This window comes from Astatotilapia calliptera, chromosome 13 (genome assembly GCF_900246225.1).
Source record: "Astatotilapia calliptera chromosome 13, fAstCal1.2, whole genome shotgun sequence".
Lineage (NCBI taxonomy): Eukaryota > Metazoa > Chordata > Actinopteri > Cichliformes > Cichlidae > Astatotilapia > Astatotilapia calliptera.
In genome coordinates this window covers 6,140,940-6,160,908 of record NC_039314.1, presented here as the reverse complement: position 1 = coordinate 6,160,908, position 19,969 = coordinate 6,140,940, and the positions used below count along the sequence as shown (strand labels likewise).

General features: G+C 41.1%; 1 protein-coding gene across 6 annotated transcripts in view; it reads right to left on the bottom strand.

Annotated features, from left to right (window-relative positions):
* Positions 1–19,969, bottom strand: part of rmdn2 (regulator of microtubule dynamics 2) — a 43,020-nt gene that overhangs the window by 6,236 nt on the left and 16,815 nt on the right. For all 6 annotated transcript variants that reach the window (XM_026189721.1, XM_026189719.1, XM_026189720.1 and 3 more), the window contains exons 3-7: positions 16,501–16,675; positions 16,309–16,411; positions 14,135–14,195; positions 2,050–2,125; positions 1,427–1,504 (exon numbers count right to left, since the gene is read on the bottom strand). In XM_026189721.1, the coding sequence (XP_026045506.1) occupies positions 1,427–1,504; positions 2,050–2,125; positions 14,135–14,195; positions 16,309–16,411; positions 16,501–16,675 (493 nt within the window). The remainder of the gene's footprint in view (positions 1–1,426; positions 1,505–2,049; positions 2,126–14,134; positions 14,196–16,308; positions 16,412–16,500; positions 16,676–19,969) is intronic.

Below are 19,969 nucleotides of genomic sequence, written 5' to 3'. Positions count from 1 at the left end.
GCCATTGGCAGTGAATGAGTTAAACCCATTAACTCATTCACTGCAATTGACGGCTATAGACGTCAATGGCAGTGAATGAGTTAAAGAACTGTTGTGAATAACAAAGACAATTAAACTTTCACAAACTTTCACACATCCTCTGACTTTTGACATAAAAAACAAACAAAAATAAACCCCCCAAAGAATTAGGTGTAGGTACAAACTTCTAAAGAACACTTAGTAATGTACGTATATATGTATACATGTGAGCCAATATTTATAACTTTGATCCTATGTGGATCATAGAAATCTAGAATAAAGTCAAACTTGCGCACACAATTCTTAATTTTTAGAGTTATTAAAGACGAATGTTGTAAAATCTAGAGAAAGAACAGTTCTAAGAAATCATTAAAAGCCCAAAATGACCCTGACATTCATGCCAGTGATGATTGTATGTAAACGTATGACCACAGCTGTATTGCTGCCATCTCTTGAGCTGTTTAGGTAATGTTGATGTTCAGTATGTGACATCCAAAACACCCTGGATAATGTATAAAACAGCAGCATCTCAGACCAAAACAAATGGTCTCATTTGACTCTGATATACACAACATGTAATAGAAATGACATCTCTGAACAAATATGAAGAAATGTAACAGTTAAAACATAGATTAAAATAATCTGCACCCATTTACCAGCAGGACTGGTTACATATCATTTTTCAGAACTCTTACAGCCAACTTCCTGTTATTTTACTAGTGTTTCCATGACAACGGGCATCCCCGTCCACTTCTGCTCTGCTACTGACACCTTTTGCAGAAGAATGTCACCAGCCAGCAGCAGCTTCAGCCTCACACAGTCATCAGAGCTGTATCTAACTCCAGGTGTAGAATTGCTCTGGCAACATCAGGAAATTTCAAACAGAGATGCTGGCTGAATGTGAACAGTAGGTCATTGTTTAACATGAATGCCCCGTAGACAGCCCGTAAAATACAACCCCTGAAAATATCAGGTGTTATGAGCAGCTCATAAAACAACAGGAACCGTCAAAAGCAGAACGTCTGGAAATTTCGATCTAAACAACAGCAATTCATCATGTTACGTGCGTTTCTGAAAAGACTAGACAGTTACAGAAACAATCACGTGCTGCATCCCAAATGACTGCAGCTACCGAGCGAACACGAGCCAAACAGAAACAGGATGAAATTATCTCCCTGGTACAATCTGATTTAAAGCTAACAATGGATGGTGTTAACCTCCCATAGCGCTCTCTGTGAATATCGCAGAGGGAAAAACAAACCTTGAGGAAACCTAAACAGTGGAAATGAATGAGGGGAAACCGTGGGTGGGTTAGCATAGGGAGGTGGGAGGTCACGCAGACACGCTAGCCTTCATAAATGTACATCATATTGAGCAGAGATAGAGATGTGCTGTACTGGTCACATACAGCGTAGCACCAGCGGCCCAGGAGGTAGTAGGACAGCGGGTCCTGCGGCTTCAGCTCAATGGCTTTATCCAGATGATCCTGAGAAGAGAAGCAGACAGACAGAGAGAAGATTTTCACTGTTGATTCATAGCACAGCTGCACCGCCTTCTGTTCTGACCTGATCTGTCCTGCTTCACCAACCCACAAGTATTTCACAAACACCTCTCACACACGCGATCTAGTCGAGCTACCGCACACTCCTGGCTGTCACGCACCCTCCCTCGTTCTTTCCATTCTTCTTCTGTTTTTTTTTTTTTTTTTAAATATCTTCCCTCTCCAGGGCTCTATCTCTCGCTTTCACCTGTCAAAGAGTTTTGAGGGAAAACAGTGTTTGCTAGAGGCTGCTGACAGAAGATAAAATGCTACGTGCTGCTGTTCCACACTCTGATGCAACTTAATGACTGTAGGAGGGTCTTATTGGCTTAAACTGTGAAAATGACCATTCCTCTTTAGCCTAAGCACATGGAGAATGCAATGCCCAATATGCATAAATAGATGTAAAATGCATTGTTTGCATTATATTATTATTTGACCATTCCAAGAATTTGCAAGGTCAAAACTAGCTCTCCGTTCACATGCCTTACCTTAAAGACGTATCCGTTCTTTATCTTGTTTTGGATGGTGTCATATTCGGCCATAATTCCACACATGATGGCATACCTGTGGGGAGACACTGCTATTAGAGGTTCAGGCCATCATACTCTTAAACAAGCTATGTGAAGAAACACCCCAAATAACCCTAAACAAACAAATCGTACCAAACAGCAAATTAATATTTAATGTTTTCAAGCCTGTATGATATCATAAAGGGTTCAAGGAACTGAAGTTGCAGGAACCGTATTGGCAATTCTTCTAACCCTTCTGCTTATTTATTATTTGGCACCAAATTTGTTGTGTGCAATAAAAACCTTTGAGTTCTGGAAACATGAAAGTTCATGAAGTGCTTCCAGGTCATCCAACACTCAGACCCAAAAACTTGAGGTGGTGCTGAAATAAGTTTTACAATTACATTCTACCCTTATAAATATATAATTGGAATGAAAACAGCCAGATCCTAGGATCCAAACTGCATATTTTTATTAATTATATTCTGTATTTGTTTTTATTGCGTAAACCATCCATGCAACTGGGACATTTGTCACACCACTGTGCTATAACACTGCAACTTGAGCCTTGGCTCTCTGTGCTTGGTGCTTCTTCAGGCATAGTACAAGTTTCTAAACAACAGAGGGGCCATGACTAAATTCAGGTGTAAAATGTAGTTATTGTTGTAAAGGTTGTGTGGTTTATTTGCAGCAAAACTCAGTTTCTATCTATATTTTTTACCAGATTGAAAGGAAACTAGCCTTAAAAGGAAAACCTAACCTCTAACATCTTTAGCTTTTCACACAATTTGGATTTTAAGCAAAACAACGGCAGCATCAGGCATTCTCGGTTCCCCGGTTCTGACAAAACAGAAGTTAAACAATGATATTTTGCAGGGGGCGGTGAGAAGCACAGAGATGGTCAGCAGCACCTCACAGTCACACCACCTTTTCTTTGGGTCACTAACAACCAAAGGGCCTCCAAAAAACCCACCATACTCAGTGGTCTGTGGAAAGACTCCTCATTAGACAGCACCAGCAAAGATAAGCTGCTCCACCTTATTCCCCCGCTCTCTAATTAATACGCTGGCCTTGGACCAGTGGGCAGGTGGAAGCGAAACAAAGGGCGATTTCAGCTCTGGGATCTGTAAGTCAGCATGACGCCGAGGGTTCGGAGAGGAGAGGAGTGAGCTGATCAAAGCCTTTTCACTGCACGGCTGCTTTAATCCTGCTGGTACTCTGTCAAACACCACCGAGCAACATAAACACCTTGTTATATGAAGGATCAGTGTGTGCAAAGGTCATCTGACAGCGTCGCCTGACACGGTGGCGGTGATGGGAGATGGAATCTACAACTGTACGTGTGTACTACAGTGTCTGGTATGTGTGAGTAGATTTTTTTAGCGCAGTATAATGAAATGATGGGGGCTATGAAGTAAACTGCAGAGTATACTACACGATTAGCAGGTAATTACTAAATTAAGATCATGACGGCAGAAAGATTAATCTTATGAGCAAAGGAGGAGATTTCATTCAGCTGAGAATGTTCCAACTAGAGCTGGGCGATATGAGATTTTTTCATATCACGATATGTTTTTTTCATTTCAGCCGATAACGATATCTATCACGATATAAGCCAAATAACTATATTTGTAAGATTTAAATGTGCCGTTGCTCACAAGTAAAATGTGAAAGAATCAGCAGCTTGTTTTTATTTAAATATTTATTTCCCATAATAAGTTCAACAGGGTAGATGTACTTAAGGAACATGAGTTTTTCAGATAAATAAAGACAAATATTGCAAACTACACAAAAGGCAGCCGCTAAAGCGTTTAAGTTTCAAAATAGAACAAACGAAACAGACTAAATTGTCAATTCCACTTAGAAACAAAATATTAATTCTAAAAATAAATCTTAGTTTGTTTTACAGAAGAACAGACAAAACTGACTAACTTTTGTCAATATCAAATAAACTGAGAACTAAAAGGAAATTCTCAATCTCTCCTTGTCGTATAGCTTAGCTTTTCAAACAGTTTTAACAGTTACTTTAGTCTGACAAAAGCCGAATGACGAATTAGCGCTTCCAGTCAGAGACTGAGGCTACGTCCACACGTACACGGGTATTTTTGAAAACGGAGATTTTCCGTTTTCGTTTTAAAAAATAATCCCGTCCACACATAAAGGCAGAAATGAAGGAAAACGCTGCTATGAACATGCCAAAGCAGCAGGTGGCGCTAGATTCCTAACTGTGCAGAAATGTTGGCCAATCAGAAGTCTAGAAGCCTCGGTGGGAAAAAGTAAACAAAGCTGGGGCATAGAAGCAGAACCGAGTCGTATGTGTGGAGGGACAGTAACTGTGTGTATATGTAAGCATTTAAACACTGCAGAGAGTAGAATTAACAGTAACAGTATTGTAGAAATTCATTTCACCGAAACAATAACGTGGCGCACAGTGTGACGCATGCACCAGTTTATTGTATTTCCAGACTTGCTTTCGGCACAATTTACAGTGCACGCTACTCTGTTTTTTGTCAGACTTGAAATAGCCGAAATACCTTCACACTACGGAACTTCTATGGCTCTTCCGTTTGACAATCTCTCCGGCATTGGAACCATCATCTGTTTTCTCTTCGGTCACGCTCGGTTGATTTTTCTAGTCGGCGCACTCATTTCCTCCATTACGCACTGGCTCCATTACCCGCTGGCTGCTTCCCAAACAAACACACGTGCGGCTTGGCACTTGTGCTGTACGTAACAAGTCACGCGACGTGACGCTGCGGCTGTGATTGGTTCGGCTCTGCGCTACTTAATTTGGATTGGCTGACCTTTTTTTTTTTTTTTTTTTTTGAGGACAAGAGCGGCGAGGTCTATCGCGATAGCTTAATTTCTCTATCGAGTAAAAGTTATATCGCGATACATATCGTTATCGTTCTATCGCCCAGCTCTAGTTCCAACTATTATCTGATCGGTATCTGATGAAAATAAATTCACAATCATTTTGGTTATGGTTGGATGAAACATCATAAAACATGAATCTTCAAACGAACTACTCACACTTACTGGAAAATTGTCAGAGATGAGACACGCGTTAATCACATCACTTTTAAATGCTTTAAATTGGCCAAACACGGGCAGATGTAACTTTAAACAAAAAAGACGTGTTTATTTTTCTTAAGTGGAGCAGGGTGTGCCCATGCGCCCACTGGTTGGCGCTTGATGAGTGGAGCGCTCTACAACATCAGAGGAGCAGAGATGCTATCTGTCTGCAGTTGTGCTGCCTGGCTTCCAATGAAAACACACAGCTGGATGTAAATGCTTTGAGCAAATCTTTGACTGGCAACTAAATATCTGCAGATAGGAAACCAAGCCACGACACAGTTGGTTTGCACGTGACCGTTTCACTTAAAAAAAAAAAAAAAGTAAATTAGTAGTTAAAAGCTGCTCACAGTATTTAATGGTTCACTGTTAGCAAAGAGTTAAAGCAAAAGTTTTTCGTTGGACATTGCTGCTTTTATAGTCACTTCCAGTCCGCTCTTTATAACTGACCATTTTTTTCTCCCTTGCTTCTTAAGATGCTCAACGGTGACCTATGAATCGTTCAGGCACAAAAAAAAAAAGGAATAACCCAGTGTTGAGTCTACAGATAACAGACAACTTAGCAAAGAACAATTTTAAATTGCATCTTTATGCACTTTGTTTCTACCATCCTGTTGCAAAAACACTTAATTTGTTCCATTTTCTTTAGCTGATCATCTATAAAAATGCCACAGAGTTTGACAGGCTTAGGATATTTATTTTAGACCATTAAGATGATTCTCAAAGGGGTATTACCTGAAAACTAAACAGTAACTCAAAGCCATGTCCTTAAGAACTGGGAGACACTGACACAGGGCCTGAGAGAGCCATCTGGCCCTTCATTTTATCCATCTACTGTTGACTGAAGCCGTATCAATAAAGGTCTCACAGGAGAAGCAGCGTTCAAAGAGTGATTCTTAAGGAAAGGAAACACGGAGCAAAGGTTGAACGACGGTTAATCAAACAATAACTTGTCTTAAAATCAGTTGCAACATGTTTTATGGAGTGATGAATCCAAATATGAAGTTTTTGGTTCAAATTGTAACCAGAATAGATTGAGATGGTCAGCTCGAAAACATAGTGGAGGCTCTGGCATGGACTACATTATTGACAAATTTTCATCCACAATGCACAATGATTGCTTAATTTTCCACATGACAATGATCCCAAACAGAACAAAAAGGCAACCAACAAGACAGAGCTTTGAATGTCCTGTAAGAAATATGGAGTACTATTCCTGAAAACTACTTGAAGTACTGAAAAATAAAGGTGTGTGTGCTATGTGTGTAGATTGTTCCTGTATAAAATGTCTCAAATCTCTTGAATGGATTAAATAAATTCAACAATTTGATATGTTTTGTAACTTTATAAATAGAATGTCATTGCTTCAGCGTGTCAACATGAGGATTAGCCGTTTTGGTGTTTGTTACCCAATCTCTGTAAATTAAATTCTGCTGTGATTAAACTATAAAGCAATGTTTTGACATTGTGGCAGCAATTTTTGAAATACTTTTAGACAATAATAATTAACCATGAAAATCTATCTACAAATACGTACATCAAAAAGTCCAATGGGCTCTAATGACATACATGCATTATGTACGTGTTGCAATATGCTGATGTGATTAAATGCAATAAATCTAGACAGTAACAACACGAGGAGACCAAATACAACCAAAGAAGAGCAACTAAGATCAATTATTTCCCAGGTGACAGCTGTGGGAAAGATTGCCCAACATTCAGCTTACTGCAAAGACATATTTAAGCCTCCCACTCAATGATTAACACCAACATTCAGCATGAAGCAATTCAAACAGTGTTTACTAACACATGTTCCCCAAGAAAAGATTTGGTAGAGTAGCTAATTATTGGACCATTATTGGACCAGCAGCTGGACTGTGGGAAGTAAGCAGATGTCTGTCTGGGTTAGAATCTGCAAACACCATACAGGAGATCAAGTGTGGCATTTTGGGGTTTATTGTCACTCTGTGAAAACAGGATTGAAATGCACCAGATCCTCAGTGGAGTGTGGGCAGAGGGTAAGTGGAGGGAGTGTATGAGGAAATTAGATGCGAAGGTGTACAAAGGTGCGTTTGCCCTTAGGGTCTACCTGCTGTTGTTTATCCTTTCATTTTTACTGATAGTTGAAATTCTATCTCATATTTGAGTCTCTAAGGCAAGAAAAGAAAAAGGAATCAGGAAAGAGTACAATAACAGGAGGACAGAGCTCTTAATTGTGCAAGGTCAGCCTACGTTGTTAACAGACTCAATATCACCAACTATACTTGGCAAAAAGCCCCAAGTCTCAGCTGCATGGAAGAAGCAGCAGATTGACTTTCACATCCAAACACACAGAGCTCATTGAACTTTACACCATCAGGCACCTGTTCAGACTAAAAGCCGTACAGAAACAGGAGGAGAAACTTGAGGAATTTCGGCTAACCTGTGTGAGAGTATGCGAGTTTGCTCAAGACAAAATTAGTTGATTTTGTTTTTCTATGCGTGGGAGACGAAATTCATGGCACGATAAGTGTTCCAACGGTGTACAAAGAGGTGTGAAGTTTAAGCAGACACAGGCTTTCCAAGGCTGCTGGGAACACAGCACAGTGCTGCCACCAATTATGAGGCACGTGTTTAAAATTAGGGTTGTCATTGCAAAGTTCAAAGTTACTCCATCCTCCTGTCCTCCTCTGTCTCCCTGCTTAATCCGTGGGTCTTTGTATCATCAGTGAGGCTCTAAAGTCGGGGATTTACTTTGGATCAATGAAAATGCACCTATATACAAAGCCAGAGATACAAGAATGCCATCACGCCTCCCGTCAGTCAGATTACACAAACCGGCCTCCACGCTCAATGTCCCCAAAGCCCCACACGTATGCGTATGCATTCATCTAATGTCATACACGTGGTCAATACATTAGCCCTGTAAATAGACACAATAGCTATAGACTGAGTGCTTTTGAAAACTGAAACCTGGGAGAGGAGAAATTGAAGTATTAAGAGTTGACATGGACATAAAATTTATTTTAGTGCGGAGTACACTGGTAGTATGCAGGGGTAGAGGTGCTCTTTGAATAAGTTAAGTGCCTCTACACACATCCAACTTCAAAAGAGTCCTTATTCACCTTCTACTCAAAAAGACTGCATGACATAATGGGAAAGTATGTGTAATCTCTCCTAAGGTGACCACTGTTACCTCATCACTTAAAGCCTTAAACAACCATAAAACCCCAGAGAGGATGTGTTTTGTTCTTGTATGAGGTCCTACTGTCTCCAAACTTTGGTTAGTTATTATTTTTTAACAATAGTTTTAAATAAGGAAGTCATTTTTTTTGTTTTTAGTATAATCCTTGTTTTTGATGGAGGTGTAATGATGACGTCAACATCAACGTTATCAAACGTAGACACATAAAAAGAGGTTTCTTGATTTCTTTTTTTAAAACGGAATGTTGTTTCTTAATTTTTTAACAATATTATTCAATTCATTCCAATTTTATTTATATTGTGCCAAATCACAACAACAGTTGCCTCAAGGTGCTTTTAGAGTATAGCTACTATAGTAAGGTCATAACTTTAGCATTAACTTTATTCTACATAACCACATGTAAACATACACACAATGAAGACCCTTTGATCTATAACTTGTTACCGACATATTCCTAACTACATTTGCTTATATACCAATATTTGCTAGCAATTTGCGAGCAACAGATATGGTTGATACACTGGTCATTCGTCATTTCATTACTGTCAGTCTCACTGCTTTAAAAAAAATGAAAACAAAACAGAAACACAAAACAGTGCTTCACTGAAACTGTGAACCAAGCTGAAACAGAAAACTAAGAGTTCAGTAAAGTTTTTCTACTATTTCTGCAGAATGTGTCATCTCTCTTAACTAGGGATGGGTACCGCTGTCCGGTTCTGACATAAACGGTAGTAACCAGACCGAAAAGCAGCGCACATTTCGGTGCTTTTTTCCCCTGAGCTGTGATACACTTCTAGCCAATAATTTTACGTTTCCGAGGATAGTAGGCGGGTCCAGGTACGTACGTTCTGTTAGAGCAGAGCTACAGATTAAAAATGCCCAAGGCGAAGCGGTCAAAAGTCTGGCTGTACTTCACAGCAAAATATGCAAACTCAGCAGCCTGCAACAAGTGCTTTAAGCTGATACTGTGATACTGTCAAAGGAGGTAACACCTCAAATCCGATGAAACACCTGGCGCCGCATAGCGTTTTTTTTTAAAAGCCCAGAAATGCGCCGTATGATAGCTTGCTGCGAGACCTCACACCGAGCACATCTACTGTGCGTAGGTTGCCTGTTATCGGACCCGGAGTTAGCAATATCCCCCAAAAACACGAAGAGGAGAGTCCTGGCCCCTAGCCCTGTCAGTGTAGCAGAAATGATGACGGATGATGATGGCAGCAGCCGTTCTTCTCTGCATGAGTAGCTTAATGTTGTTCGCGTGTAATTTACGTTTAGTAGGCTAACCACGTTATTACATTAATGCATGTAAGGTGAACTAGCAAACACCATCATAGCTACATGCGGCTGTCTTCTTGTTTGATGGCAGATACTCCCTTCACCCTGGCCAAAAAGGCTAAAATGACCAAAGAAAAAGTGGAAAACAGTTAAACATGAGAGGTTTTTGGACAAAGTTTGTGTTTTTTCCCATTGATTAAGCACTGCTTCCAGCCAAGAGTGATACCATATATGCCCCATAGCTGCAGAAAAGGCTAACATTGTTATCTTTTTACAAAAAACCATCTGAACATGAGAGGTTTTTGGACCAATTTTGTGTTCTCCAGTCTTTAAGCACCGGTTTGAGCACCGGCACCGTTTCAAAAGTACCGATTTGGCACCGGTATCGGATAAAACCTAAACGATACCCATCCCTACTCTTAACTCTTGGCACAATCAGTCAACGCATCATTAAAAGGCAGACCAAGCTTCCAGGTTGGATTTACTTGTCATGCCGTTTGTACCAGGTAACAAAAATCGGGAGTTTCCCTAGAAGAAGAAGAAATACTGAAGCATGCCAGCAGGTGTGACATTATTTAAGGTGGGTGACACTGACAACAGTAAGGATTTGCTTACCTCATTAATTGAAACTTTAAACATAACACAGCAAATTGTAATTTTTTTGCGTTAGATCTATTTTGATCTGGTATCATTCAGAGTATACAGTATTGGCTGGGCGTAATGAATGAAGTAACATAACGGGTGGGGTTCTATAAGGAGTAGTTCTGACTATGGCAGTCCAAACATTTCAAAAGCTTGACCAAAAAAGACAACACCCATCTATTGAAGATGAGACAACCAGAAGATACTGCTTATTGTCCACGTGTTAGCTGTGTAATGGATTCAGTATGTGTCCAAGTCTTGGTCATGATGGAGACAAGTGCTGAAAAGTAAAAGGCTTGGAAGATTTTTTTTTGGCAAAAAATATTCAGTTATGTTTTTAAATAGTTTGAATTTGAATATACAAATATTTAACTTGAGCATCTTGACATTTTCACTAAATTCACACAAGAATCCAATAGAAATTTGCAGCAACATTTACTTTGCATTTATGTTGGAGAATCTTGTCATAAGAAATTGTTTTTCTCCAAGTGACAGTGGATATTTTCTAAGGCTTTGATGCAAGTGAGAAAGGCTACTTTAGTGTCCATTAAACCTTGATCACGTTTCTCAAAATAATGTCCTTTAATGACCTTGTAGTACCATATCACCCCATTAGAGCACTTCGCTCTCGCACTGCAGGCCTACTTGTTGTTCCCAGAGTATTTAAAAGTAGAATGGGAGGGAGAGCTTTCAGTTTTCAGGCACCTCTTCTGTGGAAACAGCTTCCAGTTTGGATTCGGGAGACAGACACTATCTCTACTTTTAAGATTAAGCTTCAAACTTTCCTTTCTGCTAAAGCATATAGTTAGGGCTGGACCAGGTGACCCTGAATCTTCCCTTAGTTATGCTGCAATAAGCGTAGGCTGCTGGGGGATTCCCATGATGCATTGAGTTTTTCCTTTCCAGTCACCTTTCTCACTCACTATGTGTTAATAGACCTCTCTGCACTGAATCATACTTGTTATTAATCTCTGTCTCTCTTCCACAGCATGTCTTTATCCTGTCTTCCTTCTCTCACCCCAACCGGTCGCAGCAGGTGGCCCCGCCCCTCCCTGAGCCTGGTTCTGCCGGAGGTTTCTTCCTGTTAAAAGGGAGTTTTTCCTTCCCACTGTTGCCAAAGTGCTTGACAATAGGGGGTCATACCATTGTTGGGTTTTTCACTGTATGTATTATTGTAGGATCTACTGTACAATATAAAGCACCTTGAGGTGACTGTTGTTGTGATTTGGCGCTGTATAAATAAAGTTGAATTGGAATTGAATTATATCATGAGCAGTAAAAGATACAGTAAAGGTAACAAAATTGTTTATGTTGTCCGTTTTTGAATTATCTTCAAGTTCCCTACAATAAATGTTATGTAGTAAAGAATACTAGGGATTCAAAACATTTTCTTCCATGATCCAAACTTAATTTCCTGATGGAGAAATCATGTCATTTAGAACTGCTGTCAAGGGGAAAGGCAAAGTCCTTCGAAGTAAACTAGACAGTTGACTAGTTATTCATTTCAGTGAGCCACTGGCTCGATGTTTCGGTTAGACTTTTGAATCATTTTACCACTTAGAGTAGACCAAGCAATTTGTCCCTTTCTAATCATGATGCCCTATTACACTACCTGGAATACTGTTGGCTGCAATAGACACACCCCACCGTGAAGCATATTTGGCCTAGAAAAGCCAGGGTAGGTGTAGAGACATACTTTATGTGATATGCCATGCAAACTGCAGATACAACAAAGCAGGTTTGTTTAGACAGTCCCCCTCACCCAACTTGCTCGACTGTCACTCATAGATGCAAGGGTGACAGGAGTTTACTGGCAGCCATTTATAAATCCACTGCAATTTCAATAACGATTTGGGCTTTCAATTTTCAGTTGTGCCTACACCGTTTATCACTTTTACATCTTTGACTTCCAGGTAAATCGCAATCAATCAATTTAAACACCTTAAATGAGGTCACACGGCAGAAAAAAGGTCCAAAAAGACATTCTTTCACTGGTATGTAAAGTCTATAAGTAGTTTCAGTGGCTGAGCAGAAACTGACTGGCAGCCTGTTTAATCAACATCTGTGAAACTGTGACAAGCTGAACAGCATTCAGGAAAACAGGTGACAAGTTTTCTCACGGCATCAGTACACTAAGTAAACAGTTACCTCAGACATAAACTTCCTTGCAACACTGCCTGGCACCGTCCCCACTCCCTGCCTCCTCCCTTCCCAAAGTGCAGCTTTACCTACTTTGCTCTGTCCGTTCAACTTAGATGCTGTTTATGCTCGGTTTAAGAATCTTACAAATTCCATCAGTGGATACAGGATTAAGAATTAAGGTTTTTTCTTTTTTCAAAGCCGTTCCTCTTAATTAGCTAAACAAACACAGCCTTATTTTTCACCTGCTGTCTCGAGTGCTGCGGTATGTGCATGAGCTAATGCTAATTATTCCCTAACGAACAGAACAAATAGGACTTCTGGTGCAAGCGGGCCGTTTTCTGTGAGAGAACTTTGTGTGCCTATACATAAAGTAACCACATAATCTCAATTACACTGGACACTCATTTATGAAATGCAAGTACCAGTAAACACTTTAAATTGGAAACGTTTTTTTAGAATGGCCTCCATTAAGGACAAGTTTAAAAAAAAAATAAAAAAGCTAGATAAATGTGCTCGCATTTTATTGGAGCTGTGCGCGCGTGTGTTCTGAAGAAAACATAACTGTATCTAGTGCAATTTTCATCTCTCCGTTTCAGCCACAGATTCCATCAGTCAAGTTTTGACATGAGCAGTGTTTCAGATGGAGGAATGCATTGGGGCCTGCACAAATACAAACGGGATGCACGCCATCAGGCCCACTATGCAGAGCTAATTAAAAGCAAGGGGATTTTTGCTTGAGTCACAGACTGACTGGGGTGGTGTACAAGTGGAGAGGAGGTATTCCTGATATCCTTTCCTTTAATTTGTCCGGGGATAATCTGTGACTGCCACTTACACTAAGGACCACAGAGGACAAATAATAGTCATTTTGTCTGTTAGCGTCAGATTCAACAAAGGTATCATTAAATTATGCTGATGTTTTGTGACAAGAACATGTAAAATGAAAATAAATGCCTTGGAGCGACCTGTTCAGCAGCACATCCCTAAGCGCTGAATACGTACGGCTACAAACAATGCATGTACAACTTGCACTGCTGTGAAGCAACTAACAACCTGCAGAAAAAGTTAACTGTTGCAACTTCTGCAGACACGAGTTACTCCACTATAACCGTCAGTCGAACTGAGCCAAGCTTGTGCTTACATTCCTAAATTGGATGAGATGCTATCAGGTGGATGAGGGGCTGATCCGAAGGAAGGAGATGTTTGAGATGTAAGCTACTACTATCTGACAAGCATACATGCTTTCAAAGGATGCGGCAGTGCTCTGCTGAAGGACACCATTTCACTCGTATTTTACATATTGCAGGGCTTTCTGGTTGGGTGTAAAGCATAAACCAACAAATTCATATTTAAATTGCTTTTTTCATTTACCCGTGTGAGTTTTCTCTTTTCTTGTTCAAGCTACATTTAGTAGGCTACCCAAAGGAAATGCCTGAGTCAGACGTTCATCTATTCAAACACAGAGGAACAGGCGCTCCAGGGTAACAAGTCACTCAACCCTACTGACACCTCTGATCTGGGGAAAGTACCTGCATTTGTGCTTTCATTTGGTCTCATAGCATTTAACTTAAAATTAGCTGGATTAGAAATCTGCATAACATTGATTCTCACATAATGGGACTTCTCTCATATTCAGGCTAAGCCTCATCTCAGACATCTTTCATTGCGAAAATCAGAAAGAGTTTATTGAACAGAAGAAAGTTGCATTTAAATGATAACAAGCATAAGGAAACGGCTCAGACCTACCACTGATGACTTTCAGCACATGTAGGATTTAAGCTCACTGCTTCCTCGCCAACTTTCTTCCCTGAGAGGAAAGAGAAAAAGACAGATAAACGGATAACGATCCTCTGCTGAAACATAAATCTGACACACACTCTGCAACCTGGACATTCTTGTTCTACGGGACGAAAGAACAGAGACTGGATTAGTACAATCAAGGGGTGTGTTGACTAAGAAAGCACAACAGGACACACATAAATCAAGAAGCATCAATGGGCACTGGATTAAAGCAATAAAACAGAAGTTACATCAAATGCAATCCAGGAAGACAGCTCAGTTTTTAATCCTTCATCACTTAGTGGAATGCGTTTCATTTTGTCTGCTCTATTAATATCTAAAAGAATGTTAAACATGATTCTTTGCTACTTTAAAATTTCAAGGCTTTGACACGTTCAAATGCTTTGAGACAGGTGCCTTAGCAGGAAGCACCTGGCTGGCTCTGCTTAGAGGTACAATGATGAGAAAGGATTACAGAGAAACAGGTCAGTCCAGTATGAAAACGAAAACAAACAAACAAAAAAAACAAAAAAACAAAACAGCCTCTGTTTGGAAAAATAAAACCCACTGTGGTCAAATGTAAACGATTAAGAATAAAGCAAATTAGGTCAAAGAACAAAGTGTTTGTTATCATTAAGTTAATATGAAAGTATCCTCTTTTTTGAGCGTATTACCTATGTACACAGGACAAAGATGGCAACATAAAAGGACAATTTTCTGAAGTTAACTTCAGACACAAGTATTGTAAATGCTCCTAGGGTCACCTAATCCTTTTAACACTTAAAGTAGCTCATAGGAGACATTTTGTTGTTACATTTTTTTAATTTATAGATAAAAATACACAAATGTCAGTTTTCATCTGGAACAGTCCAATCGTCAATTGAAAAACTGTCTTTGTTTCATTTAAGTGTACAGTACCATTAGCTCCACTGAGCCTACACTCACCTGCCACCTCATGGATTACACCTTGCTAGTATTGCTGCTTTGTGGCACAGATTCAACAAGATGCTAGAAACATTCCTCACAGGAATCCAGGAAATCCCACAGCCACTCTAATGGACTGAGCTCTGGTTACAGTGGAGGGTATTTTGAAGTCAGTGAACTCTGCCACGTTAGAGAAACCACTAACATCACTGAGATGACACGTTATCCTGCTGAAAGCAGCCATCAGAAGATGCACTTTGGTCATGACGGGATGGACACGGCCAATAACAACACTCAGATAGGTTGTTGCATCACACCACCGCCAACTGCCTGAACCTTTGATACAAGGCAGGATGGATCCAAGATTTTAATGCTGCTGACACCAAATTCTGACACAGCCAATCATTTTGTCAATCTTCTACTGTGTAGTTCTGGTGAGCCTCTGTGAACTGTAGCCTGACCATTCTCTGTTTTCAGACCTAAAGATGGCTGTGTGGAACAATCCCAGTAGATCAGCAGTTTCTGAAATACTCCGACCAGCCTGTGCTACAACGACTACACCACATTCAAAATCACCTTCAGTACTCATTCTGATGCTGAGTTTAAACTTCAGCAGGTTGTCTTGATCATGTCTACATTACTAAATGCACTAAGTTACTGATTACATGATTAGATATCCAGGTTAATGGGCATCTGTACAGATGTACCTAAAAGCAGCCATTGAGTTTATTAGAATTAGAACCTAGACTTGTTGAAATTAAAAAGATGAGGTACTAGACACCAATGTTTGGGGGTTTACGTTGAACAGAAATTAGAGTAAATGACTAGAATATAACACTATACAAGGATCTTTGCACTGGTCATTGCAGAAGTTGTGACTCAGTGCTGTTTAAAGAACTGAATTTTTCTAGAAGTGTTGTGTAATTAACTTAAGCAATATGCTTAACTGAAGATACTGAAGATACATGAACGTGTTGCATCCAAGCTAGTATGACAGATAAATACCAATCCAGGGCTATGTTTGGTCCAAGCTTGCCAAGCACTCCTGCCAATTCCCTGACATTGCTTAAAACCACATTTGGATTTGGGTATTCCAGATGAGACACTGACTTTTGAGGGTTGGCCAGTGTAACAGTCGGATTTATTATAAGATAACATCTCATATCCAGCGTAGAATGCTAGTCAAACGAGACATGAAACAAGTTTTAGTAAATTACCAGTCTCTGCGTAGGTCTTCTTCTCCTCCAGAGTCAAGCTGATGTCATGGACGTCACAGTAAGCTCGGGTTAGCCGCCAAAGAAATGTCGAATTTTGTCCAAACTAGAGAAGTACATGAAAGTACACAACTCCATCACACTGTTTTGTATTTATTATGGAGACAAACACGAATTAATGAAATGTATATGCACCTCTTCTCTTTGTTCCAAAAGGATATTAAGACTTTCCCGTTTGTCAGACTCACAGCCCTGATGCAAACGGTCAATCTGCTCAATGAGGAGAGACAACTTGTCCACAGGATGCTCTTGATCCCTCTCTTCTGCATCACTTAGCTCATCCTCTGAGTCTGTGAGCGCAGTCATGTACCTGTAAGTACAAACAAATGGCAAAAGAATGAGGTGCAGCTTCATTTTGCTGTCAGCATGTGCAATTAAACGTTACTGATGTGGATTAGAAAGCTGTGCTGAACGCGTACATGCAGACCACACCGTCTCCATCCTGCTATCAGCAAAGTGCATACGCTAAACTCAAGAAGAATTAATAAACCGCCCTACATGTGAGGTGAACTCACCCCAGCTGAGGAGCTTTTCAGATCAATCAAAATCCTGTCATCATGAGAATTTTTACAAGCCACTCTGTGCCACATACTGATTATAAAGAAGCCCTATTCACTGCCTGTTTATGCACAAAAAAAAGGCACCAGGTTTGTTTATATAAGTTGGTCTGTTAATTGTTTAAAAATACTAGCTCTTAAGGAATTCCTAAAGTCTAACTTTAGTTACCTGAAGGCTTTTTCACAAACACAAGGAGACTTGTTTAGCACTGTGAGGCACGCAATGCCTGTGTTAGAAGTTTTATGGTGCCCTTTCAATGGCTGCACACGCACACTGACTCCCTAAGCTAACACTTAAATAGCAATGGCAGAAAAAAAATACCCATATTAAAAAGGCAGGTGAAAATAAAAGACAGACAAAGGTAAAAAATATGAAAGGCTTCTATTAAGTGTTGGCAGTGGCTGCATATGCGTCATTGGTGGTTAAGAGAATGTTTTGGGCTGTGAGCCATGGTTCTGAAGGGATGTGTCGGAGCGGGCCTCAGACATAAACCCTGTGGACCCAACAGGTGCCTTGTGCTGCAGGGCTGCTTGCCAGTTCCACCCCATAACGCACGCGCGCGCACACACACACGCACACACGCACACGCGCACACACACACGCGCACACACACGCGCACACGCACACACACACACACACACACACACACACACACACACACACACACACACACACACACACACACACACACACACACACACACCTGGGTGCAGTGATTACAGGAGTAATATGAGGGCATTTGAACTGCAGAGATTTCCCTTAGCCAAGAAAGCAACTGTTGATGATGAAGTGCCACTACAGTAAAAGTCAAGTGCACAAATCGACTTATACACTGAAATAATGGGAGTTTTTCCCACTTTTCAATCAATTTTACTTCAATGAAAATGCTTTTTAACCCCTATCAATATTTTTATACAAACAGTTAAGTGCATGATAGTTTACACTGTAGGAAAGGTGACCAGCTACCGAGAAATATTATATTCCCAGGGATCCCAGAGGCTATGTTGTCGGGGGGCTTTTTCCCCGTGGTAGGCTCTCCCATGGCAAATTGCTCCTGGGTGAGGGACCAGACAAAGAGTGATTCAAAAACCCCAATGAGTGAAAGATCTAGAGAATATCTCACCCTAGCCCGGGATAGGGTTACTGGGGCCCTGCCCTCGGGACAGGTGGGGAAGGTGCCCAAGGGCGAGTGCCTGGGGATGGGCCTTAGTCTAAGACACACCAGGCAGGCACATCCCAAATGAGGGACATGGGCCCACCCTGCAGTAGGCCCGCCACCCGCAGGAGGTGCTGTAGGAGTCTGGTGCAGTGTGTGCTGGGCGGGGGCCAGGGGTGCAAACCCTGGTGGACTGATCCCCAGCTCGAACCCGAGCAGGGTTCTGTTTCTGGACTTCTGTGCAAACCAAAGTTTGTCCACAACGAACACGATTTTGAAATAAGGACACCCAAGGCCACAGGTCGATGACAGATTTTGTAATCGTATCATCAGATCTAAGGCCGTATGTTCTGGACACTTGGGTGAAGACAGGTGCCTAAATGTATAGTGAGGGTTACCTTCAACTCTTACCACCATTGACAGCATTCCGAGGGAGAATGGGGACATTGAGTCCGAATAGACCATGTTTAATACCTTAATTGCTGAAGTTTCTCCACTGAGCTGCAGCCACAAGGTGGTTGGTGTCTGTCTTGGTGGTAACCTTTGAACCAGATGGTGGGCACTGAGCCAGTTAAACAACTCCTTGGAGGCATCCACTCCAGGGGATGAAGTTTACCCAGAGTTCTTGAAAGCTCTGGATGTTGTAGGGCTATCTTGGTTGGCAAGAATGAGAATCAGCATCTCCAAGTCGGAGGCCATGGTCCTCAGCTGGAAAAGGGTGGAGTGCCTACTCCAGGTCAGGGACAAGTTACTGCCCCAAGTGAAGGAGTTTTTCCAATTCAATTTTCTTTATATAGCGCCAAATCACAACAACAGTCACCTCAAGGCGCTTTATATTGTAAGGTTTACCCTACAATAATACATACAGTAGAGTTTAAGTATCTTGGGGTCCCACCAAGAGGAAGCCACAGGGCAGACCCAGTACATGTTGTAGAAATTATATCTCCCAGCAGGCCTCTGGGAACACCTAGGTGTTATCCTGGACAAGCTGGAGGAAGTGGCCGTAGAGAGGGAGGTCTGGGCCCAGATAAGAGAAAGAAAGTGGATGGATGGACTATCGCTTTTACCACTGTTATAAATTTGAGAATTGGACTGCATAAAGATTAATCATTTGCCATAATGTCTGGAATCTATGAGCAGGGTTTCTTTCCCGCGAGATGTCTTTAGGAGCGATCATGGCTCAAGAGTTGGCAGTTCGTCTTGTAATCAGAAGGTTGCCGGTTCGAGCCCCGGCTCCGACAGCCTTGGTCGTTGTGTCCTTGGGCAAGACACTTCACCCATTGCCTACTGGTGGTGGTCAGAGGGCCCGATGGCGCCAGTATCCGGCCTCTGCCAGTGCGCCCCAGGGCAGCTGTGGCTACAATGCAGCTTGCCATCACCAGTGTGTGAATGTGTGTGTGAATGGGTGGATGACTGAATGTAGTGTAAAGCGCTTTGGGGTCCATAGGGACTAAGTAAAGTGCTATACAGGCCATTTACCATTTAACTTCAGATGCCCCCTCTGCCTTACTTTTTATCATTTGTGAGCGAAATGCATGCACTTGTAACGTGAGTTTTTGCAACAGTGAAAGACCTCTACATCAGAACAGTCTACGGGTGGAGGAGAAAATGAAAAAACACAACCATACAGCAATATCTGTACAGGGACACTAGATGTTGATATTTTATTAAATACATTTAAATAACAGTCATTCAGTCAAATAGTCACAACCTGACATGAACTGACTGAAATAAATCTCAGAGAGATTGTTGAAGGTTTACAAATAATTGCTGTATAATTTATAAATGCAGACAGATTGCCAACATGTTGTCAGTCTAAATGAACACAACCTGAAGGGCGTCAACTCAGCTGGCTGCCAGCTGGATGCATCTGGTTATAGTCCTATAAAA